Source organism: Dendroctonus ponderosae, unplaced genomic scaffold (genome assembly GCF_020466585.1).
Source record: "Dendroctonus ponderosae isolate FM_Combo_2020 unplaced genomic scaffold, Dpon_F_20191213v2 Dpon_F_20191213_1, whole genome shotgun sequence".
NCBI classification, from domain to species: domain Eukaryota; kingdom Metazoa; phylum Arthropoda; class Insecta; order Coleoptera; family Curculionidae; genus Dendroctonus; species Dendroctonus ponderosae.
Window position 1 is genome coordinate 27,942,340 of NW_026017110.1, and position 24,213 is coordinate 27,966,552.

Below are 24,213 nucleotides of genomic sequence, written 5' to 3' on the forward strand. Positions count from 1 at the left end.
TAATGCTAAACACGATCAAGATGTGAATTTTAAAGAAAGCGCATTTGAGTTGAGAAAACACCACTTTTGATATCCAGTTTTTTTAAGATGCCAAAACTGATATTTTTTATGAAGATATCAGCGAGTTTGGTCTTACAGCTCTTCTAAAGGTGATAAAAATTTGAAATTCCGACTTATTTTCTTTATGAAAATACAATTTTTTAAGAGGGAACTGCATTCATGTGGCCGATATTTACTTAGTTTCAGATCAATATTGACCAGGCTTAAAAAAAGAGACTGCTACTCGTTTTAGTTTTGAAAATGCAGACTTTGAAAGGAGAGAGCGAATTTGAGCAAAAACATAAATTCGCAGATTGATACTTTCTAAGCCGGAAAATCAGAATTAATGAAAATTTGAAATTGATGTTTGGTTTTATCTGGAAAGGAGGATTTTTCAAATGTAAAAGCATTCATTAGGTAGATATATGACCGAAATTTACTCATTTCTAGATCCACATTAACTGGGCTAGTAAAAATCAGAATTTTGAGCCATTTAAATGAAACTTACCGCAATTGTAGCTTCAAGTGTATCATTAAAAAGCGAAAAAATTGAGTATGCTACTGTGTTTAGCTTGGAAAATGCGAATTTTTAAAGAAAACTGAGGCACGTTTGAGCCAAAAGATATTTTGGGATCGATACTTACTAAACTCGCAAAACTCAGCATTCTGCAAAAAATTGTTGAAACTCTGCGCATCTTTATATGCAAATGTTGTCTAAAGCCGATAAAAATTTCGAGTTTTTACTTGCACTTGTTTGGGAAAGAAGAACTTTTTAAAAATTGAAATTAAGTAAAACATCGATATTTACCAATTTTGAAATTCTCATTTACTAGGTTGGCAAAAATCAGCATTTTGAGTCATTTTCATCAAACTTCCAGCATCTTTAGGAAGAAGTGCCCTATAGAAATGACGGAAATTTCTAGTTCGCATTTGCTTTTGTTTGGCGGAGATTTTGAAAGAGAAGAATGCCTTTGAGGAAAAGCACGAAGAAACAACTTGAGGAACCTGGAGAAAGTTCAGCAAACTTTCAACATATTTAGAGTGAAATGTTTTGTAAAGATTAGTAATTGAAATCGCGCAATCAAAATGTTCTCAGCTCTTTCATCGAAGAAAATAAATGAAAAACTTTCGTTCTTTAAAGGCATGTACTGAAAGTAGTGCGACAATGAACACTGATGAACCAACCAATCAGATTTATATCAAAACCCTTCAAAGGCACCTCAGAATCATCTCCAAAAAGTCGTCGTACTTGATATTGATGCTGCCCGAATAGTTGATGTCTCTGTTCTTGAATTCATCGGTGAACCGCTGGATCTGGATGCAGGTGATGATAAACTGGTCCAAAGACATTTTTCTGGCCTTCGGATTGTTCTTGGTGATCAAAAAACGTAGAAATTGCTCGGTAAAGTTGATGTCCAGCTGCTTCAACGCATAGTCCAGTTCAGTCTCATCCAGAAACCCCGATTTATCGCGATCGTATGTGTTGAATGCGGTTATCCACTGTCTGATGCAGTGGTAGAGCGATTCGAATTCTTTGATATCCAGACCACCATTCCGATCCAAATCAAGCAACCTGAAAATATCCGCACAAAAACACCAAACCATAAGAATAAGTGCCCAATTTTTGCCTACCTGACGACAAATTTGCAGGAAGTGTCGGAAAAATGCTTGCCCTGGTACACCTCGAAAGCCTGCTGAAGCTCCTTGGAACTGATCTGGCCTTCCACTTTGGTTTCCATTGCTTTGAACCATTTTTCCACAGCTGGATGCACGGTGTTTACGCGATTAAACTGGCCAGTTACAACCTTTCCTGCAATGGGCGAGTATTTTTTGCGATCGTGGGCATCTGGAAGAAGTTCCGCAGGTTATAAACAGTAGTGGAAAAAATGACTTGTGAATCAGAAAATTGCAATTGTTTTCTTTAAGTAACATCTTGTGCGATTATGTTGAACAAAAATAATGAATTTTCCACCAATTTTGAGGAGGAAATCATTATGATGAAGAAACTTGCACATACCTCGGAGCACGTCGGAAATAAACAGTTTTCTTCGTTCTTCCACTGTATAAACTTTGGGATTGCAACAGGGCTTTTCGGGCCTTTCTGCAAAAAAAATTGTTTCAGCAAACGAACCAAAACTAAATGAGTAAATGCAGCATTTTAACCACGTGATGAAGCTATTTACACACAAAATACATCGCATAGGAGACCCATATTTCCTAGGCTGGCAAAAATCAGCATTTAATGCAATTTTTATGAAACCTACAGCATCTTTAGAGCCAAGGGTCTCCTAAAGATGTTCAGAGTTTGCAATTGCTATGTCGTTTATTTCGGAAGATAATTGATGTAAAACTTCAATATAAAACCAAAGTTTACTAATTTTGAGACCCAACAATTTTAAGCCGTAAAAGTCATCATTAAGTACCTAGATTCGTTATTAAACATTCAAAACTTTTTGGGTCAAGTATCTACTAAAGGTGTGGAAAGATTCTGATTGCTACTCGCATTAGTTTGGAAGATGTGAATTTTGAAAAAAGAGAGCGCATTTGCACAAAGTTTCAATTTTAAGATCAATGTTTTCTATGCTGCCAAAACTCAGAATCTGCGAAAATTGTTGTGAAGCGTTTCGCATTGTCTTCTAGAGGTGGTCAAAATTTCAAACTTCCGGAACTGTCCGGAAGAAGCAGAATTTTAAACAATAAACTTCAGCTAAACACATTTTCAGATCCAAATTTACCAGGTTGCCAAAAAACAAGTTTTTGAGTCATCTACATGAAACTTCCAGCATCTTTAGTTTCAAGTCCCGACTAAAGATGTGCAAAGATTCAGATTTCTACTCTTAGTTAGTTTTAAAGATGCAAATTTTACAAACAAAGATTGCACTTAAGTCAAAACATCAAAAAAACAACTTATAGCTGGGAAAACTGAAGTTTCCTTGAAATTTTTGTGAAACTCAGTATATTTATAACCAAACGTTCTCTAAAGTTGATAAAAATTTCAACTACTAGTGGCTCTTGCTTGGCACAGGCCAATTTTTTAAAAAGAGGCTGAAAACAAGCATAAAGAAAAGATTTTACAACTTTGAGATTAACATTTACTACCCTGGAAAAAATACAGTTTTTAGCCACAATTAAAGTCTGAAAACTTTCCTAATAAAAATTCAAAAAGATTCACATTGATACTAGCGTTAGTTTTGAAGATGGGAATTTTTAACGGAGAGAGCGCAATCGAGGGATAGATTGATTTTCACTAGTTTTGAGATCAAGGGTTGGCAAAAATCAAGATTTTGACTCACTTTTATAAAAATTCTCAAAACTCTTCTGAAAATGTGGAAAGATTCAGATTGATGCTCGTTGGTTTTCAAGAAGCCATTTTTGAAAGGGAGAACGCATTTGAGTATAAACATCAATTTTGAGATCGATATTTAATAAGCTGGAAAATTCTCATTCCTCTCATGGAAAATGACTCATTAATTACGGAAAGTTTTTGAAGCTTTCAGCATTTATAGTGAGACATGGCGTTTAAATACGAAAACAATTTCAAGTCGATACTGGTGATGGTTTGTAAAAATAAATTCTTAAAATGATAAATTGCAGTTAAGAAACAAACTCAAGTTTCAACAAACAGAAAAAGTCAAAGTTTTCAACAAACTTTGAGCTGCATTAAGGTCAAGTATGTTCTATAGATGATGTAAGTTTCTGATTCCTACTTGCTTCAGTATGGAAGTTACAAATTTTAAAAGTAGAGAGCGCATTAAGAAAAAATATGAATTTTTAATAATAAATTCTAAGCTAGAAAAATTTGGGATTGCGCAGAAAGTCCATTAAACTCTCGGTATATATAGAGTGAAATGTTGTCTAAAAATTCCGAAAATTTCATAATAATCTTTGCTATTGGTGGGAAAATGTGAATTTTTAAAGGCGAGTGTGTGGAAATAAAAGTGAAGATATCCATTACGAGACAAGTACATATTAACAAATTTTATATTTTAATTTACTAATCTGGCAAATATCAGAATTTCATTGAATTTTTATGAAACTTCCAAGGCTCAGACAGCGAAGTTGCGGAAATACTGAGATTGCTACTCGATCTAGTTATGAAAATGTAAATTTTTAAATAAAATTTTGCTTTTTGTAAACATCAATTTGAATATTGATGTTTACTTAGCTGGGAAAACTCATGATTAACGGCTATTTTTATTAAATTCTCCGCCGTTTTAGAGCAGCCTGTCTTCTAAAGATAGTGAAAATCTCAAACCACTACTTTCTCTGGCTTGGAAAATACGAATTTTTCAAGGAGTGAGCGCAGCTGGCTAAAAAACATTCATTACGTTTTTGTTGACTTTTGATGCCAAGTTTTTAAGCTCTAAAAAATCAGGATTTGGTGCTTTATTCATAGAACTTTCGCCACTTTTTGAGTCAAGTCATGCGTCTTCTAAAAATCACCGAACTACGAAATTATCATCTGCCTTGGTTTGGAAGATGCACATTTTCAAGGCAAGAGCGAACTCACTTGAGTGAAAATTTGAGACCCCCATTTTCACAGTTGGAAAAACTATGGATGTCGGCATATTTTCCTATGCAACTTCCGGCATCTTTAGAGTCCAGTAAGGTCTAAAGATGCTGAAAATTTCAAAGTTTTACTCCCTCTACTTTCCCAGTTGCGAATTTCTAAACGTGAGACCGGAGTTGTTTTTACTCTCTTTTCTCAGAAAGTAGTGTTTGCAAGGTGCATTAAAAGTTGAAAAACTCACCTTGTGGAACATGTTCTGCCATTCTGATGCTTTTTGGAATATTTTTGGGGAGCTATGAGCTTTTCTGATGAAAACGGTACTGGTTAATTTCGACTGCAATGAATGACAAATGATGACAAAGTGACGCCGGGTACTTGGATGGTGCCCTCAAATCCACCTGCTTCTATTCTACAATACCTGAAAAAACACACTGTACAGGATGGTTCTTAATAACCCAAAGATAATATCTGCAAGAGCAGAGAAAATTGAATGGGATCAAGACGAAGTGGACAAAGTTAAGCGACCTGAAGAAGATTATCATCGAATTGAATCTTCAGTCTGGACACTTCGTGTCGCACTTAATACGTTGATGAAGATGCGGAAGTGGTTTTTGAAGATACTGCAGAAGCAGAAACGTTGAATGAAGACCTGCAAGCTAACAATATTGAAACAGTAAACTCTTATTCTTCTGGAAAAGCTCGCAGGAAACCAACAACCATCAAGTGTGTCAGTAGAAGAAAAATGCAACATGAGCAAAATCTACAGATCAGTTAGAACTGAACATCAGTTAGAAATGAAGAACTGAAAGTGCCTGATGATGATGGTATACGAGCAGAGGCCACTAAAAGAGGCGGCTACACTTTATTATGTACCATAACACCTTCGCTGAATAAGCTACTTGGCAGAGAAAAAGCGTCTGTTTTCCTGAAACTTTACCCACTAACGATGTGAAGTCTTCGGCATCCAAATAGCTTCTCCCCAACTTTCCCTGGTACCAGCCCGGTATTTTACCCGGTGAGTTCGAAATGTAAACCAGCATCTTGATAAGCGAGTGGAACGCATGGCGATGTTAATAAAACAATTTAGATGTTTTCTCGTTGGTCCGAAACAAATGATTTATGAAGGCCCGGTCCTGATTTGACAAGTCATGGAGCCCATAATGAAAACATCTCATGGACAGATCGCTAGTCATTTCGCCGCCTACTTCGTGACTTTTGACGCTGACTCCGTCTGATGATGGATTAACTTTAGGTTCCTCATACATATTTATGGCCAGCCTATATTGTCTTCAATTAGCATTTTGTTTAATCATGCCATTTTAATTTGGAACCACTGAGTGATTTTATTTCTTTTTTATTTAATGACGACGACCATCACGATGCCGATGTTGTTGATGATGATGATGATAATGATGATGATAATGATATTAAGCCGGTTCATTACAGGTTTTAATTACTTTGTACTTTGAGGAAATTGGATACTAATGGAGGGCGCCGGTCTGGCAGATGCTGAGTTTAGTTGGACAACAACAAACTGGTGCAGAGGACTTCAAATTACGTCATCCATTAATGGTCCATAAAGAAGTATCGGAAGGTCGCCTGCAAGAGATTGCAGGATGTCTAAGGAAACAAGCTTCAAACTTTAGGAAGACACTTGGAAAAGTGAAGGATATTGAGGATTTTCTAAAGAAGACAGAAATATCCCCCACTTTTCAAGGTCTTCCAACTGGTTGGTGTTGATGCAAAGCTGATCGAAAGATGGCTTTCCATGGAGGATGCTATGAAATATTGATAAACGGGGATAAAAGATAAAAAAGAACAAAGATGCACCCCTTGGTTTTCCATTCTTTTGACGAACTTCTTAGGCCACCGAGCTCAGACAGCTTTTTTAAAAAGCTTCCAAGACAAGCGATGCTACGAAAACGATCTTCAAATTTCAACTTCAAATATCAGCAAAAGGAACTTGAATAAGAGGAGAAAATTGGGAATTTGCTGAATACATCAGAAATATGCTCTTCTTAAACAGTTTAGCGTTGATGGGAAGCTGATGGATGGTAGCTTTTATAGAGGAAAGTGTGGAATATTCAGGAATGAAAGATGAAGAAGAACAAAAGAGCAACCTTTCGGTATGCTTTTATTTGATCAACTTCTCTAAAGGCCACCAGAGCCAGAAATTGAAAAAGGCAACAATCTTCAGCTTCTAACATCATCGACAGAGACTTGTATGAGCGAATGATATTCAACATATGCTGACTGCAGAAATATTCATTACTTTGCAAAGTTTTTCAACTGTTCGGTGTTGATGAAAATCTGAAAGAAAGTTGGCTTTACAAGGAGGAAATCCACCATTCAGGAACAAAAGATGAAGAAGAATAAAAAAGCAACCCTTTAGTTCAATTTTCATTTGATGAACTTTTTCAAAGGTCATCAAGACCAGATGTTATAAGGAAGAGTTGCTGAACAAACGGTTTTCAATCTCAACTTCTAACATCATTTAAAGAGACTTGCAGAAGCGGAGGATTTAAAGAATTCGCTGAAGAACACAGAAAAAATAACTTGTTCTCAAAGTTTTTAAGTTTCTAGCTGATCGGGGTTGATAGAAAACTGATCGAAAGAATGCCTTACACAGAGGAAGCTTTGATAGATTGATGAATGATAATAAAAAAAGCAGAATTTATTGGTTTCGATTGATTCGAAGAACGATTCAAAAGGCCACCCAGGGCAGTTTCGGTCTGAATGAAAGGGATTTTGATATTGACCTAAAACGAATTAGAACATTTGGTTACGAAGGATGATAGCAAAGCAAAAACATTAAATTAATATACTGATGCAACAAAAATAAGCGCAGAGGAGGTTTCTACAGCGCATAATCCATGTTAGAAGATTCGTTTTCACGACGGTCCGAAAGTCCTAAAAACTCATCAGTTTCGATTTTTTTCTTTTGCAATATTTTTTGGATAGTTTCGCAATAAAGATTGATATTTAGTCTTCACTTTACAACTTGAACAGGAAACAATTAATGGAAATAACCAGACAAAAACAGAAAATAATGCAAACTAGAAAAAATTAAAACGTCTCAAGATTTCAACATGCTTTTTTCGGAAAAAGCGCGGGAATGTTTCTTTCAGGAGAAGTTAACCTAACACTGAAAACACCACAATAATTTCATGTCGAACATCTGAAAAGATCAGGCTTTGCTCTTCCTGTAGCGCAAATAATAAAAATTTATGAATACTACACAAATAAAACTGTTGAGTTTTTCTTGGTTGTAGGCCGACGGGAAGCAGAATTTCCTCTGGCAGAGAAAAGCTTGCTAGGCGCAGCAATCATCTCTGAAGATGCAAGCCACTCGTGCTCGCGAAACGTCAGGAAGAAATCCTTTGCCCCAACGGCCTAAGATCCTTAAAACATCAAAAACTTTAGTTTGTTCAAGACTGTAGTTGTTCTGTTTGGTGTTGATGAAAATCTGAAAGAAAGTTGGCTTTACATGGAGGAAAGTTTGGCCCATTCAGGAACAAAAGATGAAGAAGAATAAAAAAGCAATCCTTTAGTTCAATTTTCATTTGATAAACTTTTTCAAAGGTCATCAAGACGAGATGTTATAAGGAAGAGTTTCTGAACAAACGATTTTCTATCTCAACTTCTAACATGATTTAAAGAGACTTGCAGAAGCGGAGGATTTAAAGCATTCTCTGAAGAAGATAGAAAAAATAACTACTTTTCAAGGTTTTTAAGTTTCTTTTGAAAGTTTCCTAAGAAAATTGGATTTACATAGAGGAAGCTGTGGTAGATTCATGAATGAAAATAAAAAAGGTACAATGTATTGGTAACTTTTTGGTTTCGATTTATTCGAAGAACGATTCAAAAGGCCAACAAGGGCAGTTTCGACCTGAATGAGAGGGATTTTGAAATTGACAAATCAGAGCGTTTGAAAACGAAGGAGGATACGAAAGCAAAAATATTTAATTAACATACTGATGCAACAAAAGTAAGCTTACTAAAAACTTTTAGAAACAAAGAAATAAAAATCATAGAAAATACATTATTGACTCGAAACTGGTGAGTTTTTCAAGTTTTTTAGACACTCAAAGGAGGTTTCCTCAGCGCATAATCCATATTAGAATATTCGTTTTCACGACTATCTGAAAGTCCTAAAAACTGACGAGTTTCGATTTTTTTCTTCCGCAAGATTTTTTGGAGAATTTCGAAATAAAGATCGAAATTTAGTCTTCAGTTTATAACTTGAACAAAACACAATGAAAGCAAAAAACCAGACAAAAAGAGAATAACGTAAATCAGCAAAAATGAAATCAAATCGGTTTTGGGCCGACGGAAAAACAATTTCCTCTGGAAAAGAAAGGCTTGCTAGGCGCAGCAATCACCTCTGAAGATACAAGTCACTCGTGCTTGCGAAACGTCAGGAAGAAATTCCTGGCCACAACGGCCTAAAATCCTTAAAACTTCACCACTTCACACTAGTGCAATGGCCGCGAAAGGTGAATGAACTCGTTTAATGTTTACTTGAGTTTGGTTGAAAGGATGAAGTAGAAACGAATAGAAAGAGTTCAAAAATACAGCAGTTGCACTATTAAAAATCCAATTTTTCCTGGTCGTGTGGTTCTAGGCGAGAGAAACAGTCGGTAGCAGGAGGTTGAATCTTCAAGACAAATTTGTTTTCTCTTGGTGAATTGCTCATAAGTTTTTGCCAAAAAACAGCAACTTTTCACTCCATTTCCACGCCAATGCATCAAACAGTCAGTAAATTACCTTGGAATACGCCAATGTAAATCACCGGCACTCGAAACACGATGATGGATGAGATTTTCCACGTTCAGATAAACCGACTAGTGATACGTCTTGCTATTGTGCTGTAAATCTTGTGTCTCTCTAAGGTATCAAATAAGTCAATTGCCAATAACTGATTTTATTTGAGACCCGGATCAGATCATTGATCTTAATCTGAGCCTTTTTAAAGGTCACTTTAGACGTTGCGATTGTAGTTGGGAATAAATAAAAATCAACAATGACATCGAGACATGGAGAAATTCATAAAATCTCCGAAAATGCCTGAAGGCGGTCGATTAAATGACCAATTGAATCCGGTAGCAGTGTAGTTATTTAATGTGGGCTGGCTGAAATCGTTGGTAAATTGTCGAAAATAGGAACACACCGTTTATGGCTTTAAATGATGTTTAATTCAATTCTTCACCGACCCAGGTTGAGGCCCCCGCTTGATTGGGTCATCCGTTAAAAAATATGGCGTTCCTTTGTTGTTCCGTAATTGTTTCAATTTCTGCCTTTGGCACATGAATAAGGAACTTTGAGTCATCTGAACTAATTCCCTTAGAGCTCATTTTCATTATAACATTCCAACCTAGTAAATGAGGATTTTATACGCATATCAAACGTGAAAACCCGTTTTCCTTTAGAAATCCCTCAAACAATACCAGGGTGGCCACACTTCGCACCCTTCATGTGGACAACGAGACGAGTTTCAAGAGCCAATGAATAAATATAGGACGCAGCATCTAGATTCTAGATGGACCAGTCATCCGATATTGAGCAACACCTCTTTGAAAGCAACTGGTCAGCTGTCTGTGTTATTTCAGGAGGACAGTTTGATGTAGAATGTGCAGATTGTGATAATGGATTGTAATCGAGGGTAAATAATTGTTGTTAATACTCAGCTTGTTTGATCATCGGCCAATCTTCAGTTAAATCTAAGTGTACGGTACTAAAGCTACAGTCGAGCAGGATCACAACTTTCAAGTAGGGTCATTTGCAAAAATTCTTCACATTCAAACTGGTGCGGCTAGGTTCCTGAAATTTTGTCCAGCTCTAACTATGCTCGGGTCCTGACAATGTCCAAACTTTCAATTCATTCGCACGGCAGAATGATTTTGCAGGAATTAACAAACCTACAAGCAAACCCACAAGACTTGTCAAGGTGCAAATTAAAAAAAAAATCGTCCCGTCCAAACCGGAAACACTGGACACTTGAAATTTTGTCCGGCTCTAAAGACCGCGGTGACGCTCAAAGTGTACTAAATTTCTGTTTGAAGGGAGGGCAGAACGATTTTGTAGGAATTAGGAAACTTGCCAGACTTTTCAAGGTGGACATTTTCAAAAATTCGTCCCGTCCATACCGGAGCCACTGGATACTTGACATTTTCTCCAGCTCTAAAGACTACGGTGGCGCTCACAGTGTCCTACAATTCTGTTTGAAGGGACGGCAGAATTATTTTCCAAGAATGAAGGAACCAACACCTTTCAAGGTGGAAATTTTCAAAAATGTGTCTGCTCCAAACCGGAACCAATGGACACTTGACATTTTGTGCAGCTCTAAGGACCACGGTGGCGCTCAAAGTGTCCTAAATTTCTGTTTGAAGGGACGGCAGAATGATTTTGTAGGAATTAAGGAACTTGCCAGACTTTTCAAGGTGGAAATTTTCAAAAATTAGTCCCGTCCGAACCGGAGCCACTGGACACTTGAAATTTAGTCCAGCTCTAAAGACCACCGTGGTGCTGAAAGAGTCCTGAATTTCCATTTAAACGAACGGCAGAATTATTTTGCAGGAATTTGGAAACTTGCCAGACCTTTCGAGGTGGAAATTTTCAAAAATTCGTCCCGTCCGAACCGGAGCCACTGGCCACTTGACATTTTGTCCAGATCTAAAGATCCCCGTGGCGCTTGAAGAGTTCTAAATTTCTATTTGAACGGACGGCAGATTGATTTTGCAGGAATTAGGATCCCTACCGGACCTTTGAAGGTCGAAATGTTCAAAAATTAGTCCCGTCCAAAGTTGAACGACCGGACAGGGATTTTTTGGAAAATTTGTCCAGTGATTTCCCGAGTGGAGTCCTGGACGTTCGCAATTTCGATCTAAGCGAAATTCAGAATAATTTCCTGGAATTAACAAACTTGCAGTTAGGCCTGACAAAAACTTTAAATTTTGTGAACCAATTGAATAGGCGAAGTTTGAAAGTCTACTAAGCTCCAGAACAACTTTTGGAAAACCAAGCTGAAAAAAAATTTAGATTTTCGGTGAATTTTATAAAACTTTTAGCAACTTTAGAGCCTAGTCCAAGTGTCCTACTTGCTTTAGTTTGAAAGCTGCGAATTTTTGAAATAGAGAGAGTAGTTGAGTCAAACAACCATTTTGGGACTGCCATTTACTAACTTTTGAGCCTATCTTTAGCTAGCTGGTAAAAATCGAAATTCTGTTAGATTTTTCTGCCACTCTCAGCATCTTCAGAGTCAACTGTCTTCAAACGATGGTGAAAATTTAAATTTGATACTTGTTTCATTTTGGATAATGCAATTTTTTAAGAAGATGCAGTACTGGAGTGCAAACGTGGATTAGCAGATTAATTTCAAATTTTGAGGCCCATAAAATCGGGCTGCTGAATGATTTCTATGAAATTTTCCAAACATTTAGACTTGATATACAGGGTGCTCCGTAAATATGTTAACATATTTTAACAGCGTGTTCTCCTAGTCATTTTAGAGGGGGGTCTTCCTGAGAAGGTTTTTAATTTGAGGTTTCGTTAAAATATTAGTTTTTGTTGTTGTCCTTTAAAACGATTAAACATAGAAACTTAAATTTTCGTATACATTATAAGCTAATTGAGTTCCATTTTATGATAGTGTTTCGCGGTCCAGTTTGCTTTTATACAGGGTAGAAATGTAGAACGCATACTTTTTTTTTGTTCAGAACTTTTTTGTGTGTACCTAAACTTTTCTTGACATAATCTTGTTAATTACTACAGTTTATTTACCAACTTTTCTATCTCTTATTGTTTATTCCTAAAACCACTAGTTTGTCCGCACAAAAATAAAATCGTTTTCTTTGCCATTCTCAAAATGTGTAAGTAATTAAGTTATTTTTTTTAAATCCAATAACGTTTTCATATAATAATTTTGGTACAATAGTTGATTACTAACAACCTAAATTATTTTTCTAAATTGTGTATTTTGGTTCAGATTACAATTATTAAGTTTGAATAAATTTTACTTAAATAATAACATGGTAACAATATGCGCAACCATGTAAATAAACAAAATTAAATTTAAACAACCATTGGTCGCTTTGACATTCTTGGTATAATCGCAGTATTTTAATGAAATTTAAATTTCCAGACCGTACAGTTTGCACTGAAGTTCTTATTTCATTATAAATATTAAATATGTTTTCCTGAAGTTTTTCGATTGTACCTATTCACTTCTGTTGAATATACCGTATTTTTTAAATGGCCCCAGAAGTAAAAATCAAGCGCATTTAGATCGGGAGATTTAGGAGGCGAGTTTATAGGAGCTTCTTGACCTCTCTCAATCTTGGAAGGCTTGGAAAGTTTTGATCAAACCGAAAAGATTTAATTTTTTTGCCGGCAAACTAGTGATCTTAGGAAAAAAAACAATATGAGAGAAAAAAGTTGATAAATAACTTCTTCTATGTTTAACCGTTTTAAAGAAAAACAACAAAAACTAGTATTTTCGCCATTTTGGAGATCAAATATCTCAAAAAGAAGACCTCAAACCAAAAAAAATTCTCAAGATGTCCCCGCTCTAAAATAAATAGGAGAACACGCTGTTAAAATATTTTTAAATATTACGGAACACCCTGTATAACAATATAATAAAACACATTTTATAACTATTGTAAAAACTTCAAATTTCTGCTTGTCTTGCTTTGGAAAATGCTCAGTTTTAAATCAGATGAATCATTTGAGAAAAAGCATCCGTTATTATTAAGATCCACATTCACCAAGCTGGAAAAAATGTGAATTTTCGGCAATTTTAATGCAACTTTGGACCTTGGAAAGAGTGAGTTTTTCAATCACGGAGAGCAGTTGAGTCATGACGTGCATTATTTTACGGCTAATTAAAAATGTTGAGGCCCATTTTTAACAAACTGGAAAAAATCGGCAATTTCTGCGATTTTTATGGTGCTTTCAGAACAGTAAGGCCTAGGTGCTCTTCGACGGGTGGTAAACATTTCAAGTTTGTATCTGCCTTATTTTAGAATACACGAGTTTTTAAAGAGAGGGCGGATTAGGGCAAAACTTTCTATTTTGAGACCCATATTTGCCAAGCTGGAAACTGTCCAACAGCTTTAGAGCTGCGTACCTGCTAAGCATAAAAAAATTTCAAGCTACTACTTGTATCAATGTAAAAGTTGCAAATTTTTAAAGCAGGGAGTTCAACTGAGTAGAAACGCACAATTTGAGACTCAAGTTCGCTTAACTGGAACAACCTACACAAGAATTCAGCCGATTTTTGTGACATTTTTCGCATGTTTAGCGACACGTGGTTTCTGAAGGTGGTAAAAATTTCAAGTTGCGACTTGCTTGACTTTGGAAAGTGCGAATTTTTCAAGCAGCGACAGTCGTCGATTATGAGGCGGCTATTTACAAATTTTGAGCCCGACATTTAACAAGGTGGCAAAAATCAGGAACATGGAAAATTTTTAAGGCACTTTAAGTGCCTAAGAACTAAGTGTTTTTCGAACCGTGGTAATATTTTCAGATTTCTCTCTGTCCTATTTTGGAATGTACGAATTTTGCAAGAGAGGGCAGATTAGGGCAGAAGTTTTATTTTAAGACCCCCATTTAACCAGCCAGAAAAAAATCAGGATTTTCGAAAATTTTTGTGCAACTCAGCATTTGTAGGGACGAGTGCTGTCTAAATATCGCAAAATTTTCCAGTTGAGACTTGGTTTCGTTTGGAAGTTGCAATTTTTTAAAAGAGAGAAAGCTTAACTGAATAAATGGCACCATGTGAAACCACATTTGCAAAACTGATAAATTTCAAGAAGACGGCCGATGTAACTTTCGCAATTTTTATAAAACCGTCAGCATCTTCTCATTGAAGGTCTTTTGAAGTCATAGGCCAAAGAAGTTTTTTCTCTCGCTTTTTCTCGTTACTTTTACTGGCTCCACTTCACTTCCTTAGCTTGCACTTATAGGTTCAAATGCACGAAGGATCAACAAATCAAAAATTACTGGATCAACAGATCGCTCCTGCCAGATTGACTTCCACCTAACCACCATTGTGACAACGACATTTTCCAATGGACCTTTGGGTCCATCTCATCTCCTGGTTCCTCTCCATTAATTCCATTGAATCTAATGGGAAAGTCCTCACTCCTCCCCCCGGGGGCAATGACACAGAGATGCGAGTGATCAAAGGCTTTCCTTGTTCAACCAACGATTTCCCCTTCATGGTGCTGCTGGCTGGGAAATCAAAGCCTGCAGGATGGGCGAGACTGTGTGGAGGATCCCTGATAAATGCGGTTTGGGTGTTGACTGCAGCTCACTGTGTGGTTGAAAACCGTGATTATGCGGTCTTGGTTGGGCTAAACAGCCCTGGAAAAGCACGAACAGATATCGTGTTGGTTAGAGGAATCTACTCGCATCCGCAATTTGATCGGCTGGATTTTTCCCATGATATTTCCATGCTGAGGTTGGATGAACGCGTGGAAGTGTCCGACTACATTGAGTATGTGCAACTTCCCAGAGTCCTTGCAACGAAGGAACCAATCGTCCCGTGCTCCCAAGCGATGATTATGGGCTGGGGGAAAACTGAGTCCAGCATTCCAGACTTGGACAACCTGCAATGTGCATTCGTTCCCATGTTGGCGATAGATAAATGTCAGGAAATCTTCAGGAGGCACCATGCAGTGGATATGAGGGACGACTTCTTCTGCACATTGTCAGCAGATGGAGTGGACGCATGCCAAGGAGACTCTGGAGGACCGCTTCTGTGTGATTCGGTACAGGTAGGAATCGTGTCCTGGGGTATCGATTGCGGGAAACCGAACAATCCCGGCGTCTACACCCGAACAGACATCCACCTGAGGTTCATAACGCACGTGATGAAGAATAAAGCGGCTCCACCCAACTCCTTGCGACTCCCCCTTTTTATGGCTGCACTGTATATGATAAAACGCTAATAAAATTACGCCATGTAACCGATCTGCCTTATTGTCGAATATCAATTTATAAACCGAACCCGCTTTTGGTTCGGATACTCCACATTTCGCCACGTAACGCACTAATTGATTTTTTTGATGAACTCTCCGATGTTTGGACAACTCTATAATGTAAACCAGCTCACGGTTCAGATACACGAACCGATATACTGAAATAATTGATTCGTGTTAGATTTTTGCCAGTCATTCGACAGGTACATGAAAAGGTGAACGTTAGGACATCACATTGCATGTCAAGTCGGCTGAATTCTTCAGCCCGATGTCTTCATCATCAACCATGCGTGTTCAATGTTATCTAAATGGTGCGCTATTAGCTACAAAAGGGCACTGAGAAGACCACGTTTATTCACATGTTTTCCTTATTCCGCTCTCGGTAGCTGATTGGTTAATCGGCGAAATAATGAAGTAATCATTTTGGTGGCGATTGGCCATTAGACAATATCTTGTGCATGAAACGGGTCGATTAAGAAATGTTCAACTCCAGGCAAGATAAGGTCGGTGCAGTCGCATTGGCCTGCCCGCAGGCCTGATTTGTATCCAATTGACGACCATTGATTAGTTTATGAACTGTTTTGAGCTTTTAATTAAATTTCGACCTCATTAATTATAAGCAACATTGCGTGTAAAATACAGAGTGATTTGAAATTGGCGTTTTTCTGAATCTGATTTCTGCATAGCGATGAAAATTCTCAATCTGCGCAAAACCGTTGAATGCCTTTTCAAAATTTATAAGGAACATGGTGTTCGTATGGTAATGAAGGTATTTATGGTTAGTTTTCAAAGTGTGGTCTTCAAAACTTAAAATGTATAACAATGTCGACCCTGCACAGAGTTGTTGTTTTGGAAGCTGTTGATGGAGCCGAAATCAGGTTCCATATTTTGCTACTGTTTCAGAAAAATTGCCTCATTTTTAAGGCAACTTTTGAATCTTGCGCAAGAAAGCGTTTTATCATCATTTCTAGAAATCGTTTTTCCACTTTATGTTGGAGTTTAGTCGATTTTTATAAATCCTGCTGCCTCCGTATAGTCACGTGTGTTATAAAGGCAGGGAAAATTCCAATTTGCTACTTTTACACGAGTTTGCAAAATGGAGAGAGAGCGCAGTGGGGGGATAAAAATATCAACTTTCAGATGTCTCCTAAGCTGGAAAAAATGCGTATGCAGCGAGATTTTCATTTCAGTTTTGTTGTGTCTCTATGTTCGAGTGTCTTTTAAAGATGATGAAAACTTCAAACTATTAGTTTCAAATTATTCGTTTGGATACAAATTTTTTTTTGAGAGAGCGCTTCTGGGCAATAAGTAAGTTTTCAGACCCACATTTACTAAGCTGGAAAAACTGAGGACTTATTTATTTCTATTTCGGCTATTTCGATAAAACTTTCCACATTTGTAGAGCCAAGTGTTTTTAAAAAATGGTGAAAATATCAAATTAGTGCTTATGTATTTTCAGAAGAAGCTCAATTTTCCAGACCCATCATTAACAAGTTGACAAAAATCGGAGTTTGGGGCGATTTTTATAGAACTTTCACCATATATCGAGTAAAGTGTGTTTTACAAATTGGGCAATTTCCAAATTAGTATTTGTTTACAATATGCACATTTTTTATGGTAAATGCAGCTGGGTTTAAAACTCAATTTTCAGACCCTTTTTACCTAATTTCAAAATATCAGGATTTGCCCAAATTGTTATCAGATCTCCAGCGTCAATCGTGTTTAAAGAATGACACAAATATCAAAAACATACGTGCATTTGTTTGTGAAATACGAATGTTTTATGAGAAAATGTAATTGGAGAAAAAATTCCAATTCTAGACCCAGGTTATTTAAGCAGACAAAAATCTGGATTTTGGGTGATTTTTATAAAACTTTCCAGATTTATTGTGTTAAATGTCTTTAAAAACAGCAAGAATGTCAAATTTTCAATTGCATTTGTTTGCAAGATGCGATTTTTTAATAGGAAAGCACAGCTTAGTGAAAAAGGTTAATTTTCTGAGTCTTAGTTTCCAAGCAGGTAAAAATGTGGATTTATTCAAATTTTTATAAAACTTTTGCTATCCATACAGTGAAGTGTCTCTTAGCAATTCAGTTAATTCAATTCAAGTTATGGCGTACTTTGGTTTGCAAAGTGCGATTTTTTAAAATAAGCCGCAGTTAGGTAGAAACTTCTATTTTCAGTCCCATATTAACCAAGCTGGCCAAAATAACGATTACAAGGGATTTTTAAAAATTGTCTATATTTATCGAGTCCTGCGTGAGTTCTAAAAATGCTGAAAATGGCAGGTCACTACTTGTATTTGTTCGCAATATGCGAATTTTTGTTGAGAAAGCGCAATTGGGTAAAAATTCAAAATTTCAGCCGGATATTTGCGAAGCTGCCAAAAATCAAGATTCTAAACAATTTTTGTCAAACTTTACCTGTCTGCATAATGAAGTGTCGTCAAAAAAATGGCGAAAATTTCAAAATATTTCTTGTGTTTATTTGCAACAGGCGATGTTTTATGAGAAAAGCGGTTGAGTGAAAACGTCAATTTTCAGACCCATATTTGCCAAGCTGGTAAAAATCAGGATTCTAAAGAACTTTTATCAAACTTTCCACATCGGTGGAGTGGCGTGTGCTTTATACATGGTGAAAATTTCAAATTCCCACTTGCACTTTTGTACAAGATACGATTTTTTTCATGAGAAAGCGCAATTGAGCAAGTATTCCAAAATTCTGCTCCATATCTTCAAAGTATGCAAAAATCAGGACTTTTCAGCAATTTTTGTAAAACTTATCTACTTATATCAAATTTTCAGCATCTGTACAGCCAACTTACTGTTAAAGATGAGGAAAATTACAAGTCGATGGTTCCGGTATTTTGTAAGTTGCGAAAATTTCCAGCAGAGAGAGCAGTTGAGCAAAAACTCCCATTTTAATATTGCTATTTACTAATTTTGATTCCCACAGCTAGCAAAGTTAGAAAAAAATCAGGATTTAGGGAGATTTTGCTAAAAATTTCCGTCTGTGTAGTCGAGTGTTGTTTGAAGACAGTGAAATTATCAAATTGCTACTTGTTTTTATTTGAGAGATGCGCATTTTTTACACCAACAAGTTTAAGGGTAAAAATACAAGTTTTTAACCGCTATTTCTTGAGCTGGCAAAAATCCGCATTCAAGGCAAAGTTTATAAGACTTTCAATATCTGTGCAGCTAAGTTTCCTTTAAAGATGGGGAAAATTTGGAATTGCTACTTGCTTTATTTTGGACGATGCCAATTTTTCAACCTGGGAGAGAGCAACCGAGTTCAAACTTCCATTACTAGACTGCTATGTACGCATTTTAAGGCCCATATTTGCTCTATGCTGGAAAGAATCAGGCCAATTTTGGCGTCTTCCTTTGGCTAAATTTTTTTATGAACCAATAGAATCGTGTTGGTTTTTTGCCTGTGAATCGTTCGAGATCAGGAATAATCTACGCAAAATCTTTAAATAATTTTGCGATTGTCATAAGCACCATTGCATCGGATTTGGGGTAGTTTTCAAAGTGTGCGCTTCAAAATTAAAAGAAAATATTACAATATCAAACATACAAATGCAAAACAAAATAGTCAAAAACAGCCTGCCAGATTTTTTCCACCGTTTCTAAATGACAATCATGCATTAAAAATAATTGTAACCGCATTTCCTGAAGCAGTTATTCCACTTCTTCAGTTTCCGCAACTGTTTTGATGAAAACAATCCCCGAATGAAAACAATTTTCACCCTTTTGAATGAAACACGGCTTTAGGGTTCGATGCGTAAAAGGATTCCGCCGTTCACTTGACCAACAATTTTACCCCTTGGGCAGTTACCCTTTGACGGAGTGTTTTCACAGGGGAGTTTTATAACCGCCAAACTCAATAATGAGTCGTATTAGGCCACTTGAGGTGGCTAACTGGACGGAACAGTTTCCCGCTTTTATCAAGTCGTGTGAAACAACAACAAATGCCCGAATGGTCCCTATATCGGTTGCCCTGAAGAGCAATCACACCGAATGGTTGACGGATGAAGCTTCGTGTCCATCAATCAGGACATCAAGAGCCAATTTTCGGCTCTGTTTGCAAGGTTATTTGCTGATGAGTGTCCAAACAACGAGTTTGTGCTTGGGAAGGTTTGGGATTTGTTGGCTCATCGATCTATTAACCTAAAGCCTTTTTTTTTTCTAATAACCTCAAAAGTTGGGAACCGAATAGAGCCATTGGAAAGTTATTAAGACAATTCCAAATGCTGCGACGTTTTCCTGTGAAGTGTATGGGTTTGTTTTTATTTACCATGTCTTGAAGAGCCCTTCTGTTATTGTTCTCAATGTTTCACTCAGGACGGTCGATGGTGATGGCGCCGGAATGCACGAAGGACCATGACGGGGCTTTTTGAACAAATATACAGCTTTCCGACTCGAGTGGGGTATTTAAAGATGGGATTTCTGTCCATTTTTGTGTAGGTAAATATTTGGCTTTATACGACTAATAGCCTTTTACTATTGAGGCTTCTCCACTGGGAATGAGGGTTTATCAATATTTGCCTTCTTGGCTTTTTTAATTGGAGAAGAATTCGCTGCATTCAAAATTATTTAACTCGATTGCCGGGTATCGTTTCTACTAATACTGCTTCTAACTAGAGTTGTAAGTGATTATCAATTATGTGTGAAATTGACCGCGGGAATAACTTCTTCATTTACATAGTAGTTGTTTGGCTTTCGTCAAACGACGTTCTCAATTGACCGATTAACTGTTAATAAATTTTCATGCCTGGGAATTAGATTCAGTTTCCATGCTGTTTACACGGGAACTATTGGTTTCCTTAATTTAATTGGATTATTTAAATATTTGCTTATGGAAAAATTGAGTGGCAATCATTTCTCTGTTTAAAAGTGAGAATTTCGTCTTCTCTAAGGGATTTTTTCTTAACATCCTGTTTTTACCAAGCTGGCGAAAATCTGAACTTTGTTTCCGATTTTTATGCGACTTTGAGCATCCTGGGAGTCAAGTCTCTTCTATAGATTGTGAAACGATTGTGAAACTTTCAAGTTACCACATGCTTCAATTTGGAGGACACGAATTTTTGTGCGAAAGCGCAGTTGGGTAAAAATATCAATTTTGAGTCTTTTGTTTACTAAGCAGTCAAAAATCAGTAGTTCGGGCGATTGTTATGAAACTTCAGGTCTCTGCTAAAGATAGGGAAAATTTCAAAATCTTGTCTGCGTTACTGAAGAAGGTAGGATTTGTTTATGTGAAAGTATAGTTGGGTAAAAAAAGCTTTGTTGGAGTTGTTGAAAAAAAAAGTTGGAGAAAATTTGAATTTTGTACGATTTTTATGAAACTTTCTACGTCTTTAGCCCGCAGTGTTTTCGAAAGATTATAAAGTTTGAAACTTTACACACACATGCTACATTTTTAAATATACGCATTTCAAAGGGACAGCGCAATTGGGCAGAACCTTTCATTTTGAGACTCACATTTACCAATATGGAAAAAATCAGGATTTTCGACTATGTTTATGAAACATTCGAAATCCTTAGAGCCGAGTGTGTTCGAAGCACTGAAAAAATTGCAAGTTACTAGTTGCGACAGTTTGCATGATGCGAATTTTTTAAATCAGAGAGCAGTTGAGTGAAAACATCCATTATGAAACTACATTTTACCAATTTAGAGACCATTTCAGCTTGGTAAATAAGCTGATAAAAATCAAGAGGTTTGCCCATTTTCATGAAAATTTCGCCACCGTTAAAGTCAAGTGTATTCTAATATTAAATCAATTCTAAGTTACCACTGGCTTAGTTTGGAAGATGCAAAAATTTAAAGACGAGCCCAACTGAGTGAAAACGCGCACTTTAAGATCCACTTTACCAAGCTGGAAAAAGTCTAAAGTGTTGGGCGATATTTCGCACACTTTGAGCATCATTTGAGTCATGAGTTTTCTAACGATGCGACCAATTGCTAGTTACGAGCTCTAAAAGACCGGAAATTACAAATTGTTAGAGAAGGTCTCAATTCAATCAAAACGCACAATTTGAACATTTACCGAGCTGGAAAAGATCAGAAGTTCCATGGATTCTTATGACACTTTGCGCATCTTAAGAGTCAAGTATCTTCTAACGATGGCACTAATTTCAAGTTCCTACTTGTATCAGTTCGGAAGTTGCACGCCTTTAAAAAGAGCTCAACTGGTTAAAACGCACAATTTGAGATATACATTTACCAAGCTGGAAGAAATTAGACAGAAAAGTCCTGGGAATTTTTAAAAATTATAGTAAATTGTTTGCTAAAAACTGGACTAGTTGTAAGTGATTACTTAGGTCACTTCGGAAACTTCGAATATTTAGAGAAGGTTTAACTGAGTAAAAAACGCACAATTTGAGATCCACATTTACTTAGTTGAACAAAACAAAACTAGGACTTTTGGAGATTTTTATGAGACTTTTAGCGTCTTTAGGGTCAAGTGTGTCCTATTGATTGTGAAACTTTCAAATTCCTACATGCTTTAGTTTGGAGGACACGAATTTTTATGTGAAAGCGCAGTTGGGTAAAAATACCAATTTTGAGCCTCTTGTTTACTAAGCAGTCAAAAATCAGCAGTTCGGGAGATTTTTATCAAACTTTGAATATTTCAATAGTCAGGTGTCGGCTAAAGTTAGTGAAAATTTTAAATTCTTGTATGCGCTATAGCATTTGTTTATGTGAAAGTATAGTTGGATAAAAAAAGTTTTGTAACCACAATTTACTACGCTTATCATGCTGGAAAAAAACTGAGTTTTGTTCGATTTACATGAACCTTTCTACATATTTAAGCCGCAGTGTTTTCTAAGGATTATAAAAGTTGCAAAATTAAAAATGCTATATTTTTGAAGATGCGAGTTTTAAAGGGAAAGAGCAATTGGGTAGAACCTTTAATTTTGAGAGTCACATTTACCAAGCTTGAAAACGTCAGGATATTTTCAACGATGTTTATGCAACATTCTAAATCTTTAGACCTGAGTGTGTTCTAAGCACTGCTTTAATAATATGCATAATGTTGCATGATGCGAATTTTTAAAATCAGAGAACAGTTGAGTCAAAACATCCATTATGAGACTACAATTTATCAATTATAAGACCATTTCAGCTGATAAAACGCAGGAGTTTTGCACATTTTTATGACAATTTCTGTACCATTAGATGCAAGTTTATTCTAATATTACATCAATCCCAAGTTACTACTTGCTTAGTCAGCAAGTTGCAAAATTTTAAACAAGAGCTCAACTGAGTAAAACCTCGCAATTTGAGATCCATTTTACCAAGCTAGCAAAAGTCTAAAGTTTGGGCGATTTTTCTCACAGTTTGAGCATCATTTGAGTCATGTGTCTTCTAACGATGTGAGCAGTTGAAAGTTACGAGCTCCAAAAGATCGGAAACTACAACTTTTTGTAACTTGAACTTGTATCAGTTCGGAAGTTGCATGCCCTTAAAGAGAACTCAACTGGTTAAAAACGCATAATTTGAAGTCCACATTTATCAAGCCTTAAAAATCAAAGGTTTAGGCGATTTCTATACAACATTCACTTAATTTCGACCCAAGTATTCATTATTGTACTTATTTCAAGTTACTACTTGAACAAGTTCAAAAATTGCAAATTTTCAAAAAATAGCTCAACTGAATAAAAACGCACAGTTTAAAATACACTACCAAGCTGTAAAAATAGAAATTTTGTGCGATTCTTCTCACACTTAGCATTGTTAGATTCATATGTCTGCTAACGATGCGACCAATTTAAAGTTACGAGTTCCAATAGTTCAGAAACCACAATTTTTTAAGGAAGGGCTCAATTGAGCGAAAACGGACAATTTCAGATCCACATTTACCAGTTGGCAAAAATCGGAAGTTCAAGGGATTCTAATGACACTTTCCGCATCTTAAGAGTCAAGTAATGGCTAACTTTGGTGCCTACTAATTCGAAGTTGCTACTTGCATCAGTGCGAAAGTTGCAAGCTTTTAAAGAAGAGCAACAGCAACTGGTTAAAAGCGCACAATTGGAGATCCCCATTTACCAAGCTGGACCAAATTCGCAGTTCTGCGGATTTTTATCACAATTTCAGCAAATTTTGAGTCAAGTGTTTGCTACAAACTGTACTAATTACAAGTTACTACTTGCGTTCGTTCGGACATTGCGAATTTTTAGAGAAAGTTCAAATGAGTAAAAACTGCGGAATTTGAGATCCGCATTTACTTAGCTGAACAAAGCAAAATTAGGATTTTCGGGGATTTTTATGAGACCTTTAGGATGTTTAGTCAGGTCTGTTCTAAATATGGTTCTGAATTCCAGTTACTACTTGCATTAGTTAGTAGACCGCTTTTGCTAACTGTTTCAGCTTCTTTAGACTCAGATGTTGTCTAAAGATTGTGCCAATTTCAGCCTACTACTTCTATTAGTTCGAAAATTGCAAAATTCGCTTTATTAGGCTGGCAAAAATCGGTTCAGGCGATTTTTAAAATACTTTTAGCATCATTGGAGTCAAGTATTTTCTAAGTATTGAAAAAATGTCAAGTTGCAACTTGCTTGAGTTCGAGAAGAGAAACTTTTATGAAAAATCTCAGTTGGGTATAAATAACAATACCGATTTTTTAATAAAACGAAAAAAAAACAGGATTATTTTCGATTTTAATGTAACTTTTGGCATCT

At 36.4% G+C, this 24,213-nt stretch overlaps 2 protein-coding genes across 3 annotated transcripts; one reads left to right on the top strand and one right to left on the bottom strand.

Moving 5' to 3' along the window:
* Window positions 1-1,170: 1,170 nt before the first annotated feature.
* On the bottom strand, window positions 1,171-9,430 carry LOC109536089 (peflin). 2 transcript variants are annotated; one of them, XM_048660572.1, is made up of 5 exons: window positions 9,317-9,430; window positions 4,791-4,967; window positions 2,057-2,140; window positions 1,672-1,885; window positions 1,171-1,612 (listed from the first exon to the last, which is right to left on the bottom strand). In XM_048660572.1, exons 2-5 carry the CDS (start codon window positions 4,810-4,812, stop codon window positions 1,249-1,251), a joined length of 684 nt encoding a protein of 227 aa, XP_048516529.1. In that variant the 5' UTR covers window positions 4,813-4,967; window positions 9,317-9,430; the 3' UTR covers window positions 1,171-1,248. The 2 variants fall into 2 exon arrangements, with proteins under 2 accessions (XP_048516529.1, XP_048516530.1); XM_048660573.1 differs by lacking the exon at window positions 9,317-9,430 and having other exon boundaries at window positions 1,672-1,849; window positions 4,791-4,942.
* Window positions 9,431-14,566: 5,136 nt separating this feature from the next.
* LOC109545281 (glandular kallikrein-3, submandibular) lies at window positions 14,567-15,523 on the top strand. Its single transcript, XM_019915870.2, has one exon. It carries the CDS (start codon window positions 14,620-14,622, stop codon window positions 15,499-15,501), a length of 882 nt encoding a protein of 293 aa, XP_019771429.2. The 5' UTR covers window positions 14,567-14,619; the 3' UTR covers window positions 15,502-15,523.
* Window positions 15,524-24,213: the final 8,690 nt, after the last annotated feature.

What these genes read in the sequence shown, in the direction of transcription:
- LOC109536089 (XM_048660572.1), bottom strand. Translation starts at nt 4,812, where the DNA reads ATGGCAGAACATGTTCCACAAG. An exon ending in GGCAGAACATGTTCCACAAG is followed by an intron (nt 2,141 to 4,790) that starts GTGAGTTTTTCA and finishes TTTTTTTTGCAG; the next exon opens with AAAGGCCCGAAAAGCCCTGT. An exon ending in TCCTGCAAATTTGTCGTCAG is followed by an intron (nt 1,613 to 1,671) that starts GTAGGCAAAAAT and finishes GGATATTTTCAG; the next exon opens with GTTGCTTGATTTGGATCGGA.
- LOC109545281 (XM_019915870.2), top strand. Translation starts at nt 14,620, where the DNA reads ATGGACCTTTGGGTCCATCTCATCTCCTGGTTCCTCTCCATTAATTCC.